The 25,697-nt window shown below is 52.0% G+C and overlaps 1 protein-coding gene and 1 long non-coding RNA gene across 2 annotated transcripts; one reads left to right on the top strand and one right to left on the bottom strand.

Moving 5' to 3' along the window:
- Window positions 1-14,327: 14,327 nt before the first annotated feature.
- LOC146766726 (uncharacterized) lies at window positions 14,328-15,545 on the bottom strand. Its single transcript, XR_014957005.1, has 3 exons — window positions 15,213-15,545; window positions 14,961-15,058; window positions 14,328-14,549 (listed from the first exon to the last, which is right to left on the bottom strand). It is a non-coding gene; the product is annotated as an uncharacterized LOC146766726 (long non-coding RNA).
- Window positions 15,546-16,114: 569 nt separating this feature from the next.
- Window positions 16,115-17,692, top strand: FOXD3 (forkhead box D3). The gene has a single exon (XM_021543045.2). The coding sequence runs from the start codon at window positions 16,238-16,240 to the stop codon at window positions 17,444-17,446; it is 1,209 nt and encodes a 402-aa protein (XP_021398720.1). The 5' UTR covers window positions 16,115-16,237; the 3' UTR covers window positions 17,447-17,692.
- Window positions 17,693-25,697: the final 8,005 nt, after the last annotated feature.

The raw sequence follows: 25,697 nt of genomic DNA, 5'->3' as shown, positions 1-25,697 counted from the left end.
GGAGGGACAATTAGGGCCCAAACAAGAACGAATTATGGTGCAAATTGTTTGTTGACACTAGTGCAAAACAAAAGAGAGAGAAGGAGAAAATGTTCTTAAGATAAATAACCTTCTCCATCTTGCTGGGCACAGGGGGGAAATGCCCTGAGGAGGCACAAAGGACACAGATGGCAGCGTAAATCCTTTGTGTCCCACACTGCCAGCACAGCTGTCCTGGCACTGCGGGGGAACCGACCTCTGGGCACTGAGGAAGCACCAAGAGGGCTCACTAGAGCATAAGTTCCAACGTTTTTAAAGAATGGAGCTGTGAGCAAGGGCCAACGCTGCAAAAATGTGTCTGGACACAGCTGGAACCTCCTCTCCTTGCCAGAGTCCCAGAGCACAGCGAGGACCAGCCTTGCCTGGAGCCTCCAGGGAGGAGGGGTGGACTGTGGAGTCACTGAAGATCTTTCCTAATTTTTTTAGCTTTCCAGGCAACATCTGGAAGGGCAGGATGTTAATAAGTTCTTAGAGGCTGGAAAACTGAGCTTCAGACCTCTGCAGAGGAGGATGCCCCATTCCTGGAAGTGTCCGAGTTCAGGTTGGACAGAGATTGGAGCACCCTGGGACAGTGGAAGGTGTCCTTGACCATGGCAGAGGGTGGAACAAGATGGAATTTAAGGTCCTTTCCAATCCAAACTATTCTGAGATTCTGGAATTCTTTAAAACCAATGCAGTGGAGACAGGGAAGGACATTAAGGCAGTGCAGAGATTTGTGGAGTTGATGTCTGGAAATGACTTTCACCACAGCAGGGCAGAGCTCACCTGGAAAGGCACAAGACTTTTTCACATGCTTAAAATCCATGCACACAACAGCAGGCTCCAGCTAGGGACAAGCACATACAAAAGGATTTTCCAGTAGTTCCACCTCTGGTATCTGCACAGATATCAGACACTAAAGTCCCCAGCAAAGAAAGATACATTCTGTGTCTTACCCTGTGCACCTCCTTCAGGAAAACATGGAATGTAACAGTTCCGAGGGGAAAAAGTATTAACCCAGGATTAATTTTAGCCCTGATTTTACTCCAGGAAAAGTTGGGTTGATGATAACCCCCTTTTCCTCCTCTGGAGTATTTCCTATACAGCATTTTTCTGAAACGGGTTTAAGTCGTTTCACAGAAAAGGCAGGATGTTCACTTATTTTGCAGAAGTGGAAACTGAGGCACAAGGAGAACACAGTTACCTGTTCCTGGTGAGCTGCAGCCCAGGGAAACTCCAGCTTGCAGGCATCAGCTAACTGGTCTGGAAATTGCACAAAATCATTAACTCATCCTTGAAAATTTTTCATGATAGATTGTAACTATTCAGTCTGTCATCTCCAGAGCCTGCCTCTCACAGGAATTATGACTATGTACCTGAGGGCTGCCACTATGGAATAGCAGAGGGATACATCACATCTGCTGCCAGGCAATCCTTAATGTGGCTGTGTTCGAGTGCTGCTGGCTGTTATTGGGACTGGTACTTCCACTGCTCTTACTTGAACACTACTGTGCTAATTTGGCACCAAAACTGCATTTAAGGCTTCACAGTGGGACTGGAAAGCAGTGAGTTCGGGAGGAAAATTCCAGCCTCACTTTGAGGTAATTCTAAATCTTTTCTCTCCCATTCGGACACTATATTAATGCCGCTGCATTGGACCAGAATTTTATCTTTAATTTCCACTTTGCTTCTTTGGATGGGCTTCAGCCAGGCTTTGAGAGGAGGGGGGTCAGAGCTGAGCACTGACAAAGAGCTTTATTCACAAACCACCAGCAGCCCCAGTGGCGACTTCCCCCAGCACCCCGGAAGCGACTACGCCGTGACAAGAGAAACTTGGACATCAGACAAACTCCAGATCTCCCCTGCAGCAATTATTTCCTTATAACTCCATGTCTGCTCTTCCAGCACTGCACTGCCTCTGACATGGACTTGCAGACTCCTCTTGTTGAGCTCAGAGACCTTTAGGCAGAAGCTGTCATGAGCCATCTGCCAGCACAGCGCCAGCTAAGGTGTTATTATTTATGAAAATACTTTGCTTCCTTCCAAAAAACTGTCTCTGTTGAAGGACTCTGAGCCAACCTCACCAGCATTTCTTGGTCTGTATCAGTGGGGATGTTGAGCTCTGCTTGGGAGCTGGGTGTAACAGCTGCTGCCTGTGCCTGGCTCACTGGAATATTACATCCCAGAGGCTGGGGAGGGTTTGGGAGCAAAGAACACCTGGTGGGTGCCCTTGCCCCTGCAGAGCCCCTGTCAGTGCCCCCATTCCAGCCCAATGCCACCCGTCTGCAAGTCCCCTGTGGGAAGCACCAGGAAGGACCATTGTGGCCAGGGTACTGATGTGTGTTTGCAAAGCTGACCAGAATTTGTCACATCCCATGGGGCCAAAGGAGCTCCAGCACGGGGGTGGTTTTCAGCAGGTGGCAGAGAGAGTCCAGACCCCTGAGAGAGGTGGCACCAGTGACCGTGAAATATTCCCAACATGGAGATCAACAGCAGAATGAGAAGAAATCTCCTGGCCACAGCAAGCCCACCCAAATCCCAGCCTGCTGCAAACACCACCACCTTCTCCTTGGAAAAGCAGGGATAGCTACCCAGGGTGGGCTATGTACAGTTCAGAGCTTTCAGCAACAGCTCAAGCTCCCCAAATCCTTACAGCGAGCACAAACCTCACTCCCATGGTGATTCAAGACACCAAAGTCAGGCTCCTGCTTTTCATTTCTCTCTGGTGGTGTTTCTCTTCCTCCCCATTGCTCAGATGGAAACCCTGGAGCAGCTGGTGGAGGGAGCCAGAAAAGCAATGTAGACACCACCATGGTGGTGTCCCCACCAAAACGTGGGGACAACGTGGCCACGGGTGGCACAGGCAGCCCTGCTGGGGCAGGCACAGAGCTCTCTGCTCTCAGCCTGCCACAAATCAGCACCCAAACAAATGTTTCATGCAGCAATAAACCTGTTGAAGGCATAAATTAACTGCACAGCAAGGTTATGTTTTGGGAATGTCTCCACCACAGCAAGAGGATCTGCTGTAGCCAGTGATTAGGTTTATATTACAATGTGGCTTTTAAGGCTCGCTCTGCTGAATAAAAATTTAGGCAATTAGTGCTCTTATTTCTTAGGAAGAACTGCTTGCTATCGTATATTAATACAGCTTTTGCTCAATTAAAATTGTTCGCAGTCAGCAAAAACAATTTCTGCACTGTAATGAAATAATGAAATAATTATATGCAAGGGAGGACTTCTGATCTTTTTAATTATTCTATTCTTCATTTTTAAAAGGGCTATTTCAAAACGCACTCTTATAATTGATTGCTATAAATCAGTCAGGAGCATTCTAAGGATCATAAATATTCTAACTTTTAAAAGACAAAGAAATGCTAAATATTCAATGAAATCCTTCAATATTCAGAAAATTTAATCTAGGGTAAAAGGATAGACTGCTCTTTTGAAAATAAAAAGTAAATTTGTTGTCCTGTGAAAAATGAAATATCTTGAATGTCAGTAACAGAAATGGAATTAACAAGAGATCTTTTTATTGTTTTTTAAGGTCATTAGGCTGTGAATTCTATAATTATGGAAATTGTCAGTCCAGTTCTGTGGAGTGTTTGCTCCCATCCATAAGGTATTGGAATGTTCAATCAGTCTCTCTCGTGGGAAAGTTAGGTCATAACTGTAAGTGTACCAGCAAAATTGAATTAAGCAAAGAGATTTCATTAGTATTTATAGCCAGAAGGCATCTGTAAAAGTACAGGGCAAAGAAGTTATGTGGAAGTCAAAGGAGAAAAAAAAATGGGTTTCTGGTGACAAAGGCGAATCTGAAAGAGATATAAGTGTATAATGAATAAGAGCTATTGAGCGCTGCTCCAAGGAGGGAGTTGCAAAGATGTCAAATATTGATTTTCTTGTGTATGCCTTTGGACTACATATGTAATTGTTTGGATTTGCTGTCTTCATGATACAACAATATTTGTTGTTGAAGGTTAAAAAGCAGAGTGTGAAACAACCCAAAAAAGTCTGAAACGTGGCGGAGAATTATAATAATTCCAGCAGCAGGGTTGCAGGAGCAGAATCTCTGTTTCAGAGCAAATAAACACTTTTATGACAGGCAGTTGTGCATTGGAAGTGTCTCTCCTGGAGCTGCAGAAACACACACTGGGTGCAGGGCCATCGAACCATATTGCATTTATTGATTGAAAATATACAATTTGCTTCTAATGAGTCTCTCCAAGTTTTTATGCCGTGAAAATATTGTGAGATCAGGTTTATACATGCAGAGCGCTTGTACAGACAAATTCTGCATGTGCTTTTGTGCAGACAAATATAATCCTCATTTGTGAGTTGTTTATTGAGGAATGCCAATGCCTCTCTGGGTCCTACTGCAGAACTGAGAATGTGTTTCCTGATGCTGATGAACATCTTAATGCAATCAACCTCTTGAAATGTTTTCATCCTGAAGAAACAAGTGCACAAATCACCTTCAGAATGATTCTCCTTTTTAATAAAAAATCTTGATATTTCTGCACAAGAGGGATTTGTGACTGTTTGGAGTGACATTTTCCAAATGGGATCCTTACGTTGGCATGCAAGCAAACAAATCTTTACTGGCAACTTTGTGCCTGATTCCAGAGTGATGTGGATTTCAACAGAAGAGAGATCCTGGAGAACTAAAAGCAAAGGGTGTCCCTGGAACTTTTGAGACAACCCAAATATCAGAGTCCACCTAAATTATTCAGTCTCATTTTAGGTGCTCAAATTGGGAGGTGGGGTCTTTATACTCAAGATCTGAGACAGTCTGACTATCAGCTTATATCAAAGAATTCCCAGTGAAAAGCAGTTTGGAAAAAGCCCAAAACCCAGCTGTAAACAAGAATAGAATGGAATCAAAGTCCCAGTGAACCATGGCCGTGATGAATTTGGTGTCACAGCTCCCTTTGCTCTCTGTGGGGCTGCAAATTCATCCTCACCTGTAAAGAGATAATCCTCAGACCCAGGGAAATTTGCAGTTCTCCTTAACTTGTCTAAACATAAAGCTCTCTCAGGGATGAAAATCACATCTTTTCCTAGTCCAGGAGTGTGACTTGCTGGTTCCTTCCTCGTTCTGTCCTGCTCAGGGTACCAAGGCACCTCATCTTTCATCCGAGTCCCTGCTGCAGGGCACTCCTCAGTCACAGCAGCAACTCTGCATGTGAGACCTGTGGAGGGATCAGGAATTCAACTTCCTCCTGTGCAGTAAGGAAAGAAATTTGGAATATTTTGGCCTGACTGTCTCTCATCTGGAGCAGTTTTACTCTGGCCCTCGCGTGGTGTAATTCTATTTATTCCGTTACCCACGACCATCAGTGAGGCGGGATTACAGCACTGAGAAATGAAGTGATTTTCCCAGGGTTTTCCTAAGAAAACCAGGAATTGGGGTCAACAACTCTGATATCCAAACCTATACAAACTTCTCCAGGCTATCCTGTTGTGTATTTCCCTAAATTCAACAAATCATCTTGAGGACATCCCTTTCCTCCCTAGGAAACACTAATAAAAATTAAATGTGAATTTGTTGATTTTAGGTGAAAATACTCTCTAATAAGGCATGCTTATTCCATGAAAATGGCATTTCCTAACCTGCTTAACTGGGAAATTCCTTGATTTTGCAAACACTCCCAAAAGTGGAGGGCAGGACTTGCACTTCTCCATCCCTTCTCCAACCCCAAATCCTGCTGCCTGCCCTGCTGTCAGAGTACAATGTTGCCTAAGCAAGCATTAAGAGATTATGGTAATAATAGGTGTGCTTACTGCAAATAAAAGGTTTCATTAATCAAGCCATATCGAGATAAACCTGTCAGTGGACAGAGGAAACTAGAAATCAAACGCTGTGAAAGTTCTGACAGATTGTTAAATAGAAACCCTTTAAAACTGAATTTAATTTACTGTGATATTACAGATATTTATGCATCAATAGGCAAGTGCAGATTGAGTTCAGAGGTCAGCTCTGGTGCTTGAAAAATAAACGTGCAGAATGAAACAGAAGGTGACAGTTACCTTTGTCAGAAATTACAGTTTATTAAACTAAATATGAAGCTCTCTCTTCTGGTTCCTGTTAAGCACCAAGGCATGGGGCTGGGGGGTAATTTACTGCAGTAGATTGGTGAGGGGATAATTATGGAAACACTCCCCCCTCTTTTTTTTAAAGTTGGCTTTATAAACTTTAGCAGAAGAAACCAGGAACAAACATTGCAGCACAGCAGCACAGTCAGGTACCAAAGGCAGCGAGCACAAAGACCTTTCAGCAAGATTATTCACAGGTTATGCCATTAAAACACTTCTGTCCTGTCAGGCAGTGGCATTTTTTACTTCTATATTAGCATTTATTTAATTAATTTCTCCTCTTGAATTTTTTTTTTTAAGTTCTCCATTTTCAAATTCGTACCTTCCTCAGAACTGGGACACTCCTCTTCCTCCCCCTTCTTCCTCAGCTTCAAGAAATCAGATGAGCAATGTGAAAGGAACATGAATTGAAGGAGATTTCTATCTGGGTAATTCTGGCAGTGAGTTGCACAAAGTTGTTTTTGAAGGGAGGTGCCATTCACCTGGTCAGGAGCTGCAGCTCAGGCTGTTCCACATCCTTTGAAGGAATTGGTCACTGCAATGTCATGGGCAGATAGAAAATAAAACATCATTCCTGTTCCTAGCAATTATCAAATCCCATACAGACAGGCATCAATCTTTCCACCATATCTAACATTAATATTTAATTTAAACACAACGGTTACGTTGCTTACATGGTTTTATTTCAGATTACTAAAATTTGAAGGGAAAATTTGGATCTAATAATGATCCAGCTGAGCCAACACCAAGGACAGAAAGAAGCCCTTGAATAAAAGCAGTCCTAAGTGAAAATAAGTATGTCAGTGCTATATGAGATGAACATATTTATCTGCCAGACTTATGTGAGATCATATCTAAATACATGACTCCAAAACATATAAGTATATTACATTTCACACACGTAAGAAACATGTAAATCATGCAGGACATGTTAGCTATAGCTATGCTGGACATATGTCCTTCCCAGAATGACAGCCTGAAAAATCCTTACCAACTCGGGGAAAAACTCCTGCAAATATTTACTGCAATGGAAGCAATGCCATGAGTGGAGCTGTTCAGGATCCAGCACAGCTTTTTGAGAAAATGCCCTTTTTTGCATGCAGAAGGGGTGTTAATTATTAGAAGCCTAATTAATTAATTAATTAAAGCCAAAGCAGCAGGATAGTGTGACAAAGTCTCGGCCATGGTTGTCCTCTCTCCATGGACAGTGTTTGTTAAATCCCCACCAGCTCCATTTCCAACCTGAAGCCACTCAGGAGCTGCCTTTGCTGCAGCTTCAGTACAGGAATGACCATTGCTCCAGGTCAAGGTTCACTAAGAAATGAAAATAAAATGGTAAAATCTATCAGGAGAAAGGCAGGAAGGAAGATATTTAATATATATGAAGATGAAAATTTACCTTACAAATTTGAACAAGACCTATGTGGAAAATGAAGCTCTAGTTCAGCCTTAGAATATTGTTAACCTGAAGCACATCTTTAAGTCTCATTAATTTACATGGTTTAAATGCTATGCACCTTGAGGCACTGCAAGGGGCTCTAAGGTCTCCCTGGAGCCTTCCCTTCTCCAGGTGAGCACCCCCAGCTCCCCCAGCCCTGGAGCAGCTCCGTGACCTCCTCTGGACTTCATCCTGCAGCTCCACATCCTGATGGGACCCCGAGCTGGAGCTGGGGTCTCACCACGGAGCAGTAGAGGGGGACAATCACCTTTGTCACGAGAACCATGAGACTGTGCCCTGAGCAATGATCTCCTCTGGGTTTTGAGGAGGAAAGCCACAAATTGGAAAGTTTTAGCTACAACCATGAGCCTTCTTATAACCATGGCGTGCCAGCCCTCCAAGTGAATGATCTGTGAGCATCACGGAGCCATTTTCACCAGGAAAAACACAAGGAGCAGTAAAAAAAAACAAAGAGGAGCACAATGGGTGTGGGTTTCCTGCCTGTGGCCAAGACCTGGGGCAGGGATCTCTCCCCATCTCCAGGACCTGCTCCAAGCCCTGTGACCACGTCCTGACCTCTGCACCAGGAGCAGCCAGTCCCAAACTGGGCACAAACCCCTGGGCAGGATTCAGATTTTATCCCCAGGCAATGCTCAGTGCTCCTTAGCAGAGAGCCCAGACAGCCCTCCACGTTTTATTTATTTAGATGAGTTTACAAAGCAATTAAGACATTTTGGCAAATGCTGAGGTGCAGATTTCCTCCCTTATGATAGATCATTCCTGGCTTTTTTTTCCCCCTGTCTCCTTCTGGACAGATAAATGTTTCATAGTCCCACAGCATATTTTCTCTCTGCCCAGTTGCTCAGAATCCATTTAAAAATGCCTGTTGAACTCTTCTATCATGGAATATTTTAACAAGAGTCTCTAAATAATCTTTATTTACAGACTACATGTTTCATCACCTCTTCAGCTGGAATTCCTCCTGGAAATTTTTCTTAGCTGGGCAAAAGCAAGAAATCCAACAAAATACAATAATATTGATCATTTTAGGGAATAAATACTTATTCTTCACATCCTCCACTTTTAATTGGAAATACCACCCTTTAATGATTTTGGTCAAAGTTAAAACCCTCCCTAGTTTTATCTGTCCTGTCCTGGACAGGAGCTAAGTTGCCAATGTGTGCACTCAACATGGAAGTGCTGGAAAAGCTCATCCAGAAGCTTCTGAAATCAGTAGGGTTTTACAACATGCCCTGGAAGGCATTAAAAGACTTTAATAAAATGTTTAATAAAATACCTCTAATAGGGTGAAGGATCTAAATGGATTTGCAGAAATGCCCTGATGAATCAAGCTGATAAAGCTTTGTGGGGGAAGGAAGCTGCAGCTCTCCTGGAAGTGCGTTGACCCCCAAAAAAATTAAAATAGATACTTTTTGATCTTAAAAACTGATTTGGGGAGTGGGGGTGGAATAAAGCAGGATTTTTTCTTTCTGCAGCTGGCGCTTCTGTTTCAAATAAGTTTGTGGAGGTCACCAAGTTTTCATAGAAAATTTTGATTTTGTGTTTGGAGGTGGAGGAGGAAAATGTTGGACTGGTGGGTCAGGATGGCCCTTTGGTGACTCCCCAAGCTCTCCCTAAACCAGCACTTGCAGGGGCTGAGCAATGCCTATTTTCTTCCCCAAAAACAACCAAGAAGTCCCCTAGAATGTGTTACAGCACTCTCCAGATAAGGAGCTACCTGGTTTAGCAGGCGAAGAGGTGCTTGGGGAGTTTTTGATAGAGAGATTATGGACCTGATTACATTAATACCTAACATGGGTTTTAACCTGCATTTTGGGTAAAATTCACCGTTCTGCAGAAGGCCCATAAAAGGCCTGTGCACCACTTACGCCCCACCAAGGCCCCATTTGGATGGAGCATGTGGAGCTGGGGTGATGCATGGGCCCTGTGCCTCGGGATGGGCCCCATCCCTGATCCATCAATAATATTCCACCTGTTGGGGAAAAATATTAGCGGAGTAATTTTATTAACAACAGCCATAACTCACCGCCCGTCTTGCCGCGCTTCATAAAGGGAACCGAGGGTGCTGTACACGAGCCAGAGGAGGGGCTCACGAAACCACCCTGCCAAAAACAAACAAACAAAGCCCTGGGAAGGAGGAGAGCACGTGGAGGGGGAGCTGGCTCCCACCAGTGTCCTGGCTGTGCTGAGGAATGCAGTGAAATCAGCTCGTGGATCTCACGGCGTGGGAAATGTCACGGGAGTGTGTGTGAGTTAAGTGCTTCGAGGGCAGCCCATGGAGAGCTCCCAGTTTTCAGCAAAGGGATTTCCTCACAGCCCTGGAAATCCTAATAGTGTCTTCATTTCCATCTCGCTGGCCAGGGGAATAACTGAGAAAACAAGCCTGCTGTGCCTTCCTCACCCTTCCTGCCTACCTGTGTAAAAACCCGCCGGGGACAGCGGCGCGCAAGGAGCGGCCGCTGCTGCCTCTCTGTGGGTCCCCATTTGGAGTGGTGTCCCCTCTTTTTGTGTTCCATGCCCCCTTCTGAAGGTGTGTCCCCGTATTTGCTGCCACACCAGCACCACTCACGCCGTCCCTTCAGGCCACATTGACATGAAGGAAAAAATAATCTGTCTTGTTGATTTATTCAAATAAATAGGGGCGTTTTCACCTAAAACTCCCTCATTTGCACATAAAATCTTCTCTCCTGAACCTGTCCAGGGTGCCTTTTCCATCCATAAATGGAGGAATCCCCAGGTTTTGAAGGAGCAAAGGTGGCCTAAGCACATCCCATCCCAGAGCAGCCATTCCCTGGGGGATGAGCTGGGGGTGTCCGTGTCTCACCCCGATATTGCTGCTGTGCATGGAGCAGGGCTGGGGGCTGCCCTGTGCCTCCCCCCACAGCACCCCGGCCAGGGTCACCCCTTCCCACCCATCCCTTCCCTCCAAGAATTCAAATCAATCCAATTTAAAGGGGCTTTTTTTTTTTGCCTCTGATTTTTGCTCCCGTGTATTTATTGCGGCTTACAGTACAGGAGCCTCCTCCAGGGGCAGGGATGTGACAGGGTGTTTAGGGAATGTGTTTTAGCCTTTTTTTGGAGATGGTTGGGGACATGAGCAGGGCCCTTCCAGGAATCAGCACTGCTGGATGCCAGGGCAGCGTGGGACTGCAGAGTGGGTGCAGGTGCTTGCAGCCAAAACTGGGGATAAATATCCATTTGTTTAGAGTGGGGATTAGAAAAATGAGAATCTGAAGAACAAACGAATTTTGATTGAACGGCTGCCAAATGTTTGGGTGGTTTTTGTTTTTTGTTTTTCAAATCAGGTCTCAGCTAATTTTGCAGCCCTCTTGCCCAAAAGGCAGCAGAACTCCTCTGCTCACATAATAATTCTGCATTTTAACTTATTTGATTAATTTTGCTCTCTCCTTTCTTTTTAAAGCACCCAAATCTCTAACCTGTATCAGGCTCCACTCTTCGGACCCTTTTGATTTTATTTTGTAGATCCCAGGAGGATATCTTAGGACACCTGAGTGCTGCTGCTTGTTTTTCCAGCTCTTGGGATGTTTTCCTGCCTGTGTCCAAGTCGGGGATGTCTCCCTGCGAGCCGAGCCGAGCCAGCACCGCCGGGTGCCCCTCCACCCGCACCCTGCCGGCTCCCAGGGGAGGGAGGGCACAGAGGAGGCAGCGACCAGCGCCAGGACGAACCTTCAGGAAAACGCACCCCAAATCGAAGGCGATTCGCGGCTCTGCACTAACACGGCGTTTGGCTGCTTTAGATCCGGAGCAGGGAGAAGCTCCGGGTGAAGCCGCAGGGGCGGTGGGGAGGATGGACACGGTGCGGGGCTGAGCCTCTCCCCGGCCCCGACGGCGGGAGTCAGCCGAGGGGAGCATGTGCGGCCACAAAAACATGAACCGCACACACAGCCGCATCCCCCCGAGGGGCCGGACGGGGGTTCGCGCCTCCCCCGCCCGCCCGCGGTCCCCCGGGGCCGGGCGGGGAGCGGGGCCGACCCCGCGGGGCAGCCCCGGCCCCTCGGCCCCGCTCGGAGGGGCGGGGAGAGGGGGATGCGCGTGTGGATTTGGGGTGTCTCCCAAAGGGGAAAAGGCTGCAGAACGTGGAAAAGCTGCGCCTGGTGAAACCCAAGCGCGGCGGGAAAGGCAGCGCGCAAACAGCGCGGGGACAGGCGGGCCAGCCGGGGGATGCGCAGGATCCGCGGGGCGCGGCCCCCCGGCCCTCCGGCAGCGCCGAAGGTGGGAGCGGGGGTCCCCAAAGTTGCCTTCCCTGCGCGGCCGCGCACCCCGCGCGGGGGAAAGTCCCGCGGCCGCGGAGCGCCGGCCGCCCCCAGCTTGGGTTTCCCTAAAGGCGAACTGGGGCTAAATAATGGATCGATCTAAAATTAACCGGAGGAATGGAAATGCTCTAAAAATAAGCCAGCAGCTGCCGTGGTCGCAGCCCCTCGCTCCCGTGGGGAAGGGGGAGAGGGGCCGGCCGGAGGAGGGGGCGAGGGCAGAGCCGGGGCTGCGCGGAGCGGCGGCCGCGGCTCTCCGCGGGTGCGGGGCCGCTCCGCACCTCGGCGCGGACGGAGCCCCCCAAAACTCCGCCGCCCGCCTCGCTGCCGGCACACCTGCGCGTTTTCATTTTTTCTTTGTGTTTCTCTATGTTCAATTCTTCTTGTTTCCGCACGGAAGCTCCGAAAGCCTTTGGGGAAGCGGCGGGTCGCCTCCCCCGGCAGCAGCGGCCCGAGGCGGGGAGCGGCCCCGGGAGCCGCGCAGCGTGTGCGGGAACCGCGGCCGCGGAGCTGCGGGGCAGCGGCGGGCACGGAGCCGGCCCCGGGCCGCTGCGAGCCCCACCGCGCACACACACACACACACACACTCACTCACACACTCGCACTCGCACACACCTCCTCCTCTTTCCTCCTTTTTGATCCATGCAGCGATCCCATATCCTCCCGGCTTGTCTCTTTTATTCTTTTGTATTGAGGCGCGTTGTCCTGGCCAGCAGTGTGAACGGGGGCTTTGTAAAACGGGACAGATAAAAATGAGCAACATCATATTGTTTGACAGAATGATCCAAAATGATAAAATGCCTTCTCCGGAGGGGGTGAAAATGGTGAATTCCTAAAAAACAAGAGCGTCGCTTCTCTCCTCAGCCTCCCTGCGCTGCTCGCTGTAGCCTAAAGGGATCTGCCGCCTGCACCAGCCCGGATCACGTCCAGCCACTCTTTTCATTGGGAAGTCTCTTTTTAAAAGCCTTCATTTATTTATTTTTAAATAAATAAAGAAGGGGGGAAGAGGTTTCGGCTCGGGACCCCCCGTTCTCCTCGCGGCGAATGGAAAGCACAGTTTTCGAGAGAAAGGCTCGTTTTGATTAAATCTGACATGCTGCTGATAACTCCATGCTAATGTGAAATAATTAACATAATAGCCATAATTAAAAGCACGCTAACAATGCCATAAATTTATCACACAATTTTACTAGCTTTCTGCCCCTAACTGCTCTCTCATCGTTAATTAAACGTGTTGCCTTTTACAGAATGGATGTTTATACATTTCCAATACAAATAAATCCAAAACCGTTTTGGAAACATGACCAATTTCGTTTTACACTGAGTTCTGCTGGGTTTACGAGCGATTTATTACGATTTAAAAAAAAAAAAAAAAGAAGAAGAAAGGAAGAAAGGGAAAAAACCAAACACGTGCAAATAGAGGCCTAAGAATAGAGGAAAAATTATATATATTTAATAGGCTACATCTTCAGCGAAAACCTGGCTGAAGGGGGGTCCAGGCCCTGCCACTCGCCCCGTTTCGACCCCGAACCCTGTCCTAGATGTCGGGGGATGTCTGAGTGTCGCTGTCGTGTCCCCTCCCTTGGATGTGTTTATTTTACAGGGATTTCTCACCCGCAGCCCCTTTCCTGCGAGCCCTTTTACCCCCGCACGTTTGTTCCGAACGACAGTGCTGGTTTAATCCAGGTCAGGTCAACGATTTATATAACTCATTAGTGAAAGTAATAGGCTTAAGGAGCTGAAAGGGGACACCTTTGGTTTCTCCTTCCTTTAAAACGATTACAGAAGCAGAAATTGCCCCAGCCCTGTCTTTCCTCCACAATCCCCCCCACCCCCGAGGCTCAGCCTCCGGATTTATTTTTAACTCGCTTCGCGGCCAGGATCTTGCTTTCCCATATTAGAATCAAATTGAGTTGTAATTAATTTCTCCCTCTCTATCATAACTTATTCCATCCTCCCTTTTCCCGTTGCGCTGCCGTGTCTCTATTTGACTCCGTATCGATCCGGACGATACAGTTTGTTTTTCTCCTGTTGCTAAATCTATCTGTCTATATGGGCGCCCACTTTCTATTTCTGGCCGTGTCATTATTGTGGGTTTCCACCTCCACGGGAGCTGCTTTAATTGTTTTATCGCTTTGCAGGACGCAGCTCCTGCTCCCGGCTCACCTCCAGCCTTTGAACTTCCATGGGTTCGGGGGCTCCCGCCTTATTTGGGGGAAACTTTCCCGATTTTTAGCAAAGCTTTTCTCCGCCCGGATGGGCTCCTTAATACTTTCCAACGGGATAACCTTCGAAATGCTGCCCTAAACTTCAGCAGATGAAGGCCTGGGAGCCGCAGCAGCGCCCGCGGAGGGGCGCGGAGAGGCGCGGAGCGGGGCGGCCCCGCTCAGCCGGCAGCCGTGACTGAACACGGGATTAGCACAATAGAGCCCTAATCGAGGGGAAACGTTTCTTTTCACGCTAAGCGCCGTAATTAATAACACGAATCAATTAATTTGACTTTTATTGTGCCGAAGAAAAGCGCAACAAATGGAACAGGGGGCTGCGGAGTTGGGGTTTTTCCTCCTTTTTCCCTGGGAGAGCCTCTGCGGCGCGGCGGGTGACACACAAGGCGAGTGCGTGCGAGTGTGCGTGTGGCTCTGTGACTCCGCGTGTGCGTGGGAACAGCGGGCGGTGCGCGGCTGCGGAGCTCACGGGCCGCGGAGATCCTGCGGGAAAGGAGCGCAGGGGGAAAGCGGCTCCGCGCCCCGCGGGAAGGTTCCCCCCATCCTCCCCGCGGGGCCGGGCCCGGCAGAGGCTCTGCGAGAGGCCGGGACAGCGACACTTCCGAGCCCCGGTGGGTTTTGGGCAAGGAGGAGAATTGCTGCGCCTAAACCAGCGCCGCTCATAGGAAACCGTTGACTCCTGGGGCATTTCCCTAATTTAATTGTATTTACCGAAATCGGACAACACGTGCGGGAAGTACCAGAGCGAAGGGCTCGGCGGGACGGATTAAAAAGCCAAACCCCGGGAGCCACCCGCGGCCGAGGGCCCGGGCGGGGGGTTCCGCACCGGGGCAGGGGTGGGCGGCCGGGCCCCCTCCCGCCCCGCCGGGCGCCTTTCCCCGGGCCGGGGCTTACCTGGGGCCGCGGCAATACGGTCCTCACATTCACACACACTCCCTCATTTCCTACTTTTTCATATGTTAAAGCCCGCAATGATTAAGTCGTTAACACCTCTGGAAAGAAAAAAAAAAAAAAAAAAAAAAGAAGAAAAAAGAAAGAGCTAAAAAAAAAAAAAAGCATAGGAAAAAAAGTAACCGGCGAAAAGGTTCTTTATTTATAGTTTCCCTTTGTTTTTTTACGTCTTTTTTATTTCTCCCTGCAACTAACCTAATAGATTAATCAATAGCTATTCTCTGCTCTTCCGTTCCCAGCTGGTGCTGCTGCCGCTGGAAAAAAAAAAAAAAATTAAAAAAAGAAAATAGAAACCCACGGAAAAGTGGTTTCAAAGCCCAAACTTGGTGCTTTTAAGCGCTCTTGCGGCGGCGCATCTGCTGAGCCTGCGCTGCCGAGCGCCCCGAAGAGCGGCGTCTCCGGGCCCGGCGCACCGAGAGCGGCGGCGGCGAGCCCCGGTGCGGCAGCATTTCCGCGGGGGCCGGCACGGTGCCGGTGCCGTCGGGGCCCGTCGGGGCGGGCGGAGCGGAGCCGCCGCCGGTCTTTGTTGACAGTCCATGAAACAACTCGAGTTTTGCATGACTTCACAGCGGGGCGCCTGACGTCAGGCCGTCACGTGGAGCCGCCTCCGAGTATATCTTTAACGGGAAAGTAATCTATCAGGCAGTCGGGACCGCCGCGCTGCCAAAGTGGCGAGCGAGGCCCCGCGACCCCCGGCCTCCTGCCCCCGCCCCGCCCGGCCGCCGGCAGCTCCGTCCCCTCCCTCCGCCGAGGGGGGGAAAAAACAGCAGCCAAAAAAAAAGCCGGACGAGAGGAGGAAAGAGAGAAGAGGAAACAACCAAAAAAAAAAAAGCAAAAAAAAATAGCCGAGCCGGCGCGGAGGGCGGCGGAGCGGTGCGCGGCGCGGCCGCGGAGCGGAGCGGTGGAGCGGCGGCGGCCCGCGGAGCGGCCCCATGCGCGGCGCCCTCGGGCGCGCATCGCGGCGGGCGGGATCCGGCGGCGCCGCCTGAGCCCCGATGCCCGGCGGCGGGAGGTGACCGGGCGGCCAGGGCAGCCCCGCGGACGGGAGAGCAGCGGGCGCGGCCGCCCCATGCCCCGCGGGGACGGCGCCGCGGGGCGCAGCCGGGCCGCTCGGGTGTAGCCCCCGGGGCCGGTCGGAGGAGCGGCGGGAGCGGGGCGCGGGGGGAGCCCGGTGCGGGCGGGAGGCCCCGCCGCCGCCGCGCCCCGTCCGCCGAGCGGGGATGACCCTGTCGGGCGGCGGCAGCGCCAGCGACATGTCCGGCCCCGCCGTCCCGGCGGCCGAGGATGTGGATATCGACGTGGTGGGCGAGGGCGACGACGGGCCGGGCAAGGACAGCGAGGGCGAGGCCGGCAGCCCCGCCGCCCTGCCGCGCCTGCCGCTGGACGAGGCGGCGGAGCTGGCGCTGCCCGCGGAGGCGGGCGCGGAGAGCGGCAGCAGCGGCAGCGGGAGCCCGGCCGGGACGGCCCCCGGCGGCACGGCCGAGGGCGGCAAGGGGGGCGGCGAGGAGGGGGCGAGCGGCGGCGGCGGCGGCGGGGCAGCGGGGCAGAGCAAGCCCAAGAGCAGCCTGGTGAAGCCGCCCTACTCGTACATCGCCCTCATCACCATGGCCATCCTGCAGAGCCCGCAGAAGAAGCTGACGCTCAGCGGCATCTGCGAGTTCATCAGCAACCGCTTCCCCTACTACCGGGAGAAGTTCCCGGCCTGGCAGAACAGCATCCGCCACAACCTCTCCCTCAACGACTGCTTCGTCAAGATCCCCCGGGAGCCCGGCAACCCGGGCAAGGGCAACTACTGGACGCTGGACCCGCAGTCCGAGGACATGTTCGATAACGGCAGCTTCCTCCGCCGCAGGAAGCGCTTCAAGCGGCACCAGCAGGAGCACCTGCGGGACCAGACGGCGCTGATGATGCAGGGCTTCGGCGCCTACGGCCTGGCCGGACCCTACGGCCGCCCCTACGGGCTGCACCCCGGCGCCTACACGCACCCCGCGGCGGCCGCGGCCGCGCTGCAGTACCCCTACATCCCCCCGGTGGGGCCCATGCTGCCGCCCGCCGTGCCGCTGCTGCCGTCCAGCGAGCTCAGCCGCAAAGCCTTCAACTCCCAGCTCAGCCCCAGCCTCCAGCTGCAGCTCAACAGCCTGGGCGCCGCCGGCTCCATCGTCAAGTCGGAGCCCAGCAGCCGCCCGTCCTTCAGCATCGAGAACATCATCGGCGTCCCTGCCGCCAGCTCGGCCGCCAGCGCACAGACTTTCCTGCGGCCGCCGGTCACCGTGCAGTCGGCCCTCATGGCCCACCAGCCGCTGGCGCTGGCCAGGACCACCGCGGCCATCGCCCCCATCCTCAGCGTGCCTACCAACATCATCGCGGGGCAGTTCCTGCAGCCCGCGGCCCCCGCCGCCGCCGTGCAGGCCAAGTGGCCGGCGCAGTAGCCCCGGGCGGTAGCCCCGGGCAGCGCCCCGGGGAGCTCGGGCCGCCCCCTCGGGGCTCCGCGGCCGCCCGGGCTCGGAGCAGCAGCGGGCACCGGCCGCCGCCGCCGCCGCTTGTACATATTTGTATCAAAAATCACTGACGTTGCTTTCGGGGTTTTTATTTTTCTAAAGAGGCGAAAATGACGGTCGCGATTAGGAGCTGCGAACTTTCACTTTTTTTGAAGGTTCCGGCGCTCCGAGCGGTTTTATCCGAAATAAACGAACAAACGAGGGAAAAAAAAATTGTATAAAAAAGAAATAAGCGGGGGAAATTTTAAATATTAAACGAACGAACAGAAAAAAAAAAAAGAATTTTGGAAAGAGAAAAAAATAGGAGGAAAAACGCTGTCATTCTATTATAGAAGTCTGTTTATATATGAATGAATATATGTATTCTAAATGTTATCCCTTCGTGTTGTACACAACTTTGTAAATAAATTTTTAAAATGCTCTGCCTGTCTCTGTGTGAGCGGTGCCTTTGTGACCCCCGCCCGCAGGACGGGCTGCGCGGCCGCGGAGGCTGGCGAGGCGCTCGGGGCGCGGCCGCGGAGCGCCGCTTCTCCGGTGCCGCGCCGCTTCTCCGGTGCCGCGCCGCTTCTCCGGTGCCGCGCCGCTTCTCCGGTGCCGCGGAGCTTTGGCTTCCGCCGGTCGCGGTGCGGGCGGGTTTCCCACGGTCCCTCCAGCCGGGTCGGGATGCGCCGTGCGCGGCCGCGCAGCGCCAGCGCCCGGCCCTGCCGGTTCGCGGAGCGGCCGCCGCGGCGGGGCCGCCATCACCCCGATTCCTTCCAAACCGACCTTCCCCGGCAGATCCGAGACTCCCGAGAGCGCGCCGTGATGTTTTCCTAAATATATTAATTTTTCTCGGCCTGACTTCAACACTACATCCCGGCGCTGCGGCATTCCCGGCCGGAATAGGTACGCTTTGGGTCTGCGGTCGGGGCTAATTATAAGGGAAATTATTTTAAATAAAACACGTTGGGTCGATTTAATCAATGTTTACTATTTGTTTTAGAGGGGAAAAAATATATATTCAGGCCGTGGCTGTGGGGTGTCCGAGCGCGGATCTTTCGTTTAGATCAGGGAAATAATCAGGATTAAAGCAGCGGTTCTTCCCCCGGGAAAGGATCGGCCTTTCCCGGTTAATTCCCAATAACTCAGCTTTAACGGCAGCTGTTAAAATTAAAAATACTATACATATATTTATATTTATATATATCTATTTTCGGGGCTAAAATAAAGAGATAGTCAAAATGAAAAAAAAAGGGAATTAATACGTAGCTTTATAATATTTAAAGCGGCGCGTCGGGGGGTTGAGCCTGGTGAGATCTCGGTGTCTCCTGTGCACTGAGGGCGTTTGGTGCTTTATTATCTCCCTCTTACAAAGTTGAATTTTTGTCACCTTGGAAAAGCGTCGTGGATTTTGCTTTTCCGCTCAGATAATTCGATGTCTTTGTTAGGAAAATCGGCGGCGTAAAATGCAGGCGGGATGCGGGATGCGGCAGGCTCGGCTGCGGGAGGAGCTGAACCAGGCGCTAATTTCCCCTCCAACAGCCCTCTGGCAGCCGTGGATTTAAAATAAATATATAAATAAAAGTGTCCTTGCTTTCCTGGTAAGCAGTAAATATTATTTCTTCCTAAGTAAATATTTATACCTCCGCATACATAGACTAAAATAAACCGAGCGGCCCCGGTGATGAGATCGTTTGAACTTTATAAATAAGGACTCGCTAATCATCTGCCGGGGACAGGGAGAACCTGGAGGGAGCGGGGACACGCGGGGCCCTCCGCGGGCACCCACGGCCCCGCGGAACCCCGCGGAGCGGAATGTGGCGGTGTCAGAGGAACGAGTCGTTTCACAGTTGTGTCTGGCTAATCGGTTTTACACAAACAGCAAATGGTGGGTGATTCGTGAGATCGAGGGGGTTTCTATATTTAGCCGATCCCCTGGGAAAAAAGAAAGGAGCCTCTGCCCGGAGTCGCTGCGAGGCTCAAGAAGCTGCTGATCCAGGGCTTCCAGAGGACACCGGATAACAGGGGCTCATTCCATTCCCCAGCCTTTGTTACTTATAAAATTACTCGCTCATATTTCCCCACATAGCAGCAATGCCTCGGCTCGGCATCTGCGCGCCGGCGGCAGCGGCACCGGCAACTTTCCTGCCCGCTGCCTCCCTCCGGGAACCGCTTCTCCCTCCGTAACCTCCGGCCTCTCTTTCTCTCCCTCGCTTTCCCCTCCATCGCCGAGGACAGCGGCCCGCAGGAGAAGCCCTTCCCGGGGAAGAGGCGGCGGCGGCGGCTCCCGGGGCCGGGCGGCACCGGGAAGGCGCGGGGCTCGGGAAGAACCCCGAGATGAGCCCTCGATCCGGCCGCCGCCTCCCCGCTGGAGCCGCCGCTGCCCGCAGCCGCGGGGCCGTGAGCGGCAGCGGGGCCGCGCCCGCAGGTGGGGGCTCCCGGTGGCGGCGGGGCTGCAGTGGCGCACCGGGGCCTGCGGGGGGCGCGGCAGCTCCCGCTGCACCCGCGGGGAACGGGCGCGCCCCCCCCGGGGCCGGGAGCACCCCCGGGACCAGGAGCATCCCCGCAGCACCGGGATCCGGGAACACCCTCGGAGCACCCGCGGGGACCGGGATCGCCCGCACGGCCCGCGGGGTCGGGAGCACCTCCGGGGCCAGGAACGCTCCCGGGGCCAGGAGCACCCTCGGAGCCGGGAACGTTCTCCGGGGCCGGGAGTCACCGGGGGATCCGGGAGCAATTCGGGGGACCGGGAGCACCCCCGGCGCCCGCAGCCGCCCAGGACGGCACCGACCCGGGCGCGCTCTTGCAGCGGGCGGCACGATGGGGCGTCCCGGCGGGTCCCGCAAAGCTACCGGCGGGGATCGGGAGCCCAGGGGGTGTCAAAAGTCGGTCCCCGAGGAGGGGAGGGCTTGCAGCCGGGACGGGAGCGGCTTTCCCGGCTCCCAGCGGAGTGGGCGCAGTCCTCACAGCCGGACCAGGAGCGGCGGGCCGGGGACACCGAGAGCAGCATATCCCGGTGAAGTTCCCTCAGCCACGGGCCACAGCCAAACAACAGAAACTCCTTCCCTTGTTCCTTCCCTTGTTTTGCCTTCCACAAACTCGTCCGCCGCATATGGCAAAACTTGACACGGCCGGTGACAGATGCCCATTAGTATAAATCGTGTCACGTCGGTCCCTGGGGTGTGTTGGAAGTAACCAGATCCGAAACACCGGGAAAATGACCCTCCCGCAGCCCCGCGAGTTTACCCAGAACCACCACCCCTGCACCCTCCCCGACCCCGCTCCTTATTTATTCCAATTACGGCCCCGCCGCTCCCTCCGCCGGGGGAAGGAATTTATAATAGGATCTGGCGATGGGATCTGGCCCTAATCCTCTAAACCATCACGCTGGTTGAAAAAGGGACGAGATGAGGCTCATTAGGGCCATTTCCTCGGCTGATGCGAGGCTCCCGGGGAACCCTCTCGCTTTCCCTGCGCGGCCGCGGGAGTTGCGCCCCCCTTTCCCCCCTCTCCGCGCTACCGGCTCCCAAAGCCGCCTATTTATAGCATCACTGCTCTCTCCCGGGCACAGAGCGGGGCTGAAAGTTTCGGGCTAATGGGTGTTGAAAGGCTGCAGCGAGCGTTGGAAAAGGCAGGAGAAGACTTTTTGCGGTTGTTTATAAACGTGTGTTTATCGCGCGTGTGGTTTTATGTCATTAAGCAGCCCCAGCGTTCGGGGTATCCTCCCCGCCTGGCCCCAGCCGAGACCCGCGTGGGGGGCAGCGATCGGAGACCCCGCTCCGGAGCTGCGGGAAGCAGAACTGAGGCCGGGGTTACCGCAGGGGACAGCGCCGGGAGCGCTCCGGGCGGCCGGGGAGCGATGTCCACCGGAGAGCTTTCCTTCTCGGTCTGTCGCACCGAGAGGTGGCCGGAGGAAATCAGCCACTGGTGACACCAGCCCCCTTTGGGACACGGGCAGCGTTTGAGGACGGCTCCGGCTTCCCCGGGGGTTACGGGCTCGGCTCGGCGCCGGCCCCCGGTACCGGGGGATTTAACCCGCCCCGGCCGCACCTCCAGCACTGCCCGATCCGTGTCCTGGGCCGGACACAAAGGAAGGAGCGCCAACATTTCGCTTTGGGATGAGCCACCCCTCATCTTTCGCGGGGTGTCCCACTCCGGGAGAGAGACAGCAAGGATTGCTTTAGGGGAAATAGGGATTTCCCCTCACCCGTGCGGGTACGGGTCAGGGGGCAGTTCCCGGGGGATGGGGGAATTCGATGGGATTTTGCACCTCAGGCAGTTTCGTGGTCTCTCCTCCGTGTCCGAGGTGCTCTCGGGGCCTGTCCCCACCTGCTCCGGGGAGGTGGAAAAACAGCCCGGCCATTCCCGGGGGCATTTCACTGGTGTTAAAAGGCGGCGACTGAGGAATCACAGCGAGCTCCGCGCGCAAGTTACGCTGCCCATCCCCGCGGCCGCGGACAGTCCGGGCATCCCCCGGGGCGTGACTGATGCGCTTCGACCTCCGCCCGCAGCCGGGAGCATCCGTGTCCCCCATCCCCGCAGCATCCCCGCACCGGGGATCGCCGCAACCGGGCAAACAGCCGCCAGACAGTTCTCTTGAGAGGCAACACTTCAATTCCGGGGGCTTTTCTTGAATTACGTGTTACCAGTCCTAAAACATTAAGCGTTATGTACTTAAAAGGTACAGAGCATAGGTATTACATCCACAGGAAGTATTTTAGTCAGTGAATGTTCAATGTAGCAGGTAGAGATGAACTTAGCACGTCTTCCAGACTGAACTGGGAACAGACTCTTCAGCCATAAAATGCACTTAACAGTCTATTTAATAGTGGCGAGGTCCTTGAAAATGCAATATCCATGCTAATCTTGCCTTTTTCTAAATCAGAAATGAAAAATAGGTCAGGAAGGTAGAACCTTCCCCTTCCATTTAAAATGTGACATTTAATCTATTTAAATAACTAAGTAAACTTTATTAATCCGGGATTTGGTAAGCAAGGTGAGGAAGCGGGAACCGCGCGACTTTATTCAAGACGGCAAAATGTGAGAGGGAGCGTCCTTGAACTCCAAGTGCGATAAAATCCCGGTTTTCTTGAGCTTCAGCGAAATGGGAAAAGCCGGGACACACGAAAACCGCCCGACCTCTCCTGTCCAGGAAAGGACGGAATGTCCCGCTCTGCTTTACCGAGGACTCGGAGCTTCCCCAGGGCTGGGATCCCCGGGTCGGACGAGGGAAACTCCGTGTCTCCCAGCGCCAAAAAATGGCAAGAATTCAAGAGAAAACCCCAAACCCTCAGTAATTTGTAATGACTTTATTAAGTGCCAATATTTAATGGGGAAAAATAAAATTAAATCCATCTCCCTGCGGGCTCAGGTTGTGTTTTCTGTCACGTTTACTCCTGGTTTTGCTCGGTAAAGGAGAATGAGAAAAAGCCGAGGCTGCTGAGAGCTCAGAGCGGGGCTCGCAGCGCGGCTCTGTGCCCGCTAAATCCAGGGCCATGTCCTGGGGTCGGGATAATCTGGGAATCTGCAGATTGGGAATCTGCAATTGCAAACGCCTCCAGAGTTTGTTCCCCCGCTCGCTCCGGCAGCACAGAGCGAAATTCTGGCTGAGCTGGAACTTTTTATGACCGCAGGTTCTTCACCCCCGCCCGCCCTAGGAAAGACTTTCTCATTATTCTGGCAGCATTTCATCCCAAATTGATGGATTTTTGCCTTGCCACCGCTCGGCTGCCATCAAGTCATAGAGCCGGGGTGGAGGAGAGGAGGCAGCGGAGCTCCGAAGGCTCCCGAGAACGCCAAGGGTTAAGAAAAGCCGTTTATCTGCTCATTATCGGCTTCTCTGTACTCCTGAGCACCAAACCCCGCTCGTCTCCTACCCCGCCGTATCAATGTGTCCTGAATGCCTTTTCCAGTCATTGATCTGGTCAAAGTCACCGCAGAAACACAAGTGACAGAGACTCAATTCCAGGCGACGCGCCCGATGCGAGTATTTAGAAAGCATTCAATAAAAAAGCTTTCCCGGGGAGTGAATGATTTCACCTTGCAACAAAGAGCGCTCGGCTAATTGAAATAATGCACTTGAATGTGCGGCCGTGGGCTCCTGCTCGCCCATCCCAGCTCCAGCACGGAATTAGCAATAATCTCCAAGAAATAAAAAAAAAAAATTTAAAAAACTCTTTTTTTTTTTTTTTTTTTGGTAATAGTCCTCAGGCAACGAGCGCGGACTCGGGGCTGACTGAGTTATCAGCGCTCCCCGGCCTTGTTCTTTGGGGAATTCCGGGCATGGAAAATCCTGGAGGGGAGAGTAAAAGGAGAAGAAGGAGGTTTGAAATAGGAATCTGCCCTGGTGATTCTCCCGCAGGCTTAGGCTGGGAATTCACTTGTTTCAGTGCCATAAAGCAGCTCCAGGCGCTGTGGGTTCAGGAGATGTAACTCTAAATTAGTTCGTAATTGATGAATTTGTAGGATTATCCTCATTTTACAGACTTGTCGTTTCCAGACATCCTGAAATGGACGCACTTTACCCAGCAGGAATATAAATTATTGAGCGTGTCAGATTAGGCAAAGTGTGTAAAATTTGATGGGTGTAATCTGCTGTTTTCCACAGGATTATGGCTCCAAACACCTTGGCAAGCCAGCAGACAGGTGTGATTTCTACCTTTATCTGTTTAAGAAAGCTTTCAGTCTCTTCACACCATCCCACATGAGGCAACAGCACAAGTGGCTGAAATTATGGCAGGTGTAAGAGGGACCAGGATGTCCAAAGAATTCGCACTCAAAAATGGTTGGGATAGTGGAAATCAGCATCTTGCATTGGCAAACTATCAAGGAAAAAAAGCAATCTCTGGTGTTATGAAATATTACATTTATAGTGCTTATATATTTAAAAAATTATCTGCACATCTGAAAAAAAAAACCACTTTGATTTGCAGTAATCTCTGTTTATTTTAATGTTTCTGTTGTAAGTGATCAGACATTTCTTGACCACATTTGTTTAAATCCATCACAGCTTTCAGCCCTGGGATTCCAGTCCAAGGAGAGCACTGCTGCCAGCTCGCCGGGCAGGTGTGGCCATGAAACCCTCAGTACATGGTGTTAGCTTTAAGAATAACCAGTTTTCTATTCAGTTTCATGGCCTGACCTCAGTCAGAAACACAACCAGAAGAAAAGACCAGGTTGGATGGGGCTTGGATCAAGCTGGGATAGTGGAAGGTGTCTCTGCCCCAGGAATGAGATGACCTTTGAGGTCTCTTTCAACCCATCTTGTGATTCTCTGATTTTTGTTATGCTCTAGACTTCATCAAGATGTTAAAGAGAATGAAAAAAGACTGAAAGGTTTAAAAGTGAGGCCTATGGAGCATCACAGAGAGATTCCAGAGTCTTCCTCACTGGAGATACTCAAGGCTGTCTGGACACAACCCAGTGCTCAGGGATGGCCCTGCCTGAGTGGGGAGGTGGCACCAGATGTCTCCACTGGGGTCCCTTCCAGCCCGACCCAGCCTGGGATCCTGAGCTTTGTTCCCAAATATCATCTCCAAGCTGTAAGGGCTGAGGAGCTGCTCCCCAGCTAGCTGGCATGGTAGAAAACCATGAATCCCAGACTGGTTTAGGTTAGAAAGTGTTGGAACTCAAAATGTCCCTCAAACATTTTTGGAGGTTCCAGGCCTTGGTCAGAAGCATTTGAGACCCTGGCAGGCAGCTGGACACAGCTGTGATTTTGGGTTTGAGCCATGGAATGAGTTACCAACTTTAAAGGTGGAACAAGAAGTCACAAAGGGTTAGATAGGATAGTAAAAGTAGTTACAAAACAGAGGGGAAATTTTTTTAGTATTGTACAGGGGGGTTTTAGCACCTGTCCAGGGGGGTTTTTACTTTGTACATGGGGGTCAGAGTTCTAAGATGGAGGAAAGTGGGCTGATCCTGTTCTTCTTCTTCCTTGCCTCCATGTCCTTGGTGATGCTGGCACTTATGGATTGGTTTAGAGTAGAAAAGCACCTTGTAATATGGGTAGTGGGTATTGGGGAAAAACTGTAAACATGGAACACATAATATATCATATAAAAGATAGCAGCAGCCCAGGGTGGGGAGAGAAGCAGTCGGGGTCAGAGAGGATGTCAGGGTGTGTGTGTGCCTCTGCCTGAGCTGTGAGCAAACCACAGCAGCTCCAGAAGAAAATCTTGTAGATAACTTGCAATAAACTGCC

The sequence above is a fragment of the Lonchura striata genome, chromosome 8 (genome assembly GCF_050655825.1).
Source record: "Lonchura striata isolate lonStrDom1 chromosome 8, ASM5065582v1, whole genome shotgun sequence".
In the NCBI taxonomy this organism is placed as follows: Eukaryota; Metazoa; Chordata; class Aves; order Passeriformes; family Estrildidae; genus Lonchura; species Lonchura striata.
Note: the sequence above shows the minus strand (reverse complement) of the source record. Positions and strands in the feature narration are given on the sequence as shown.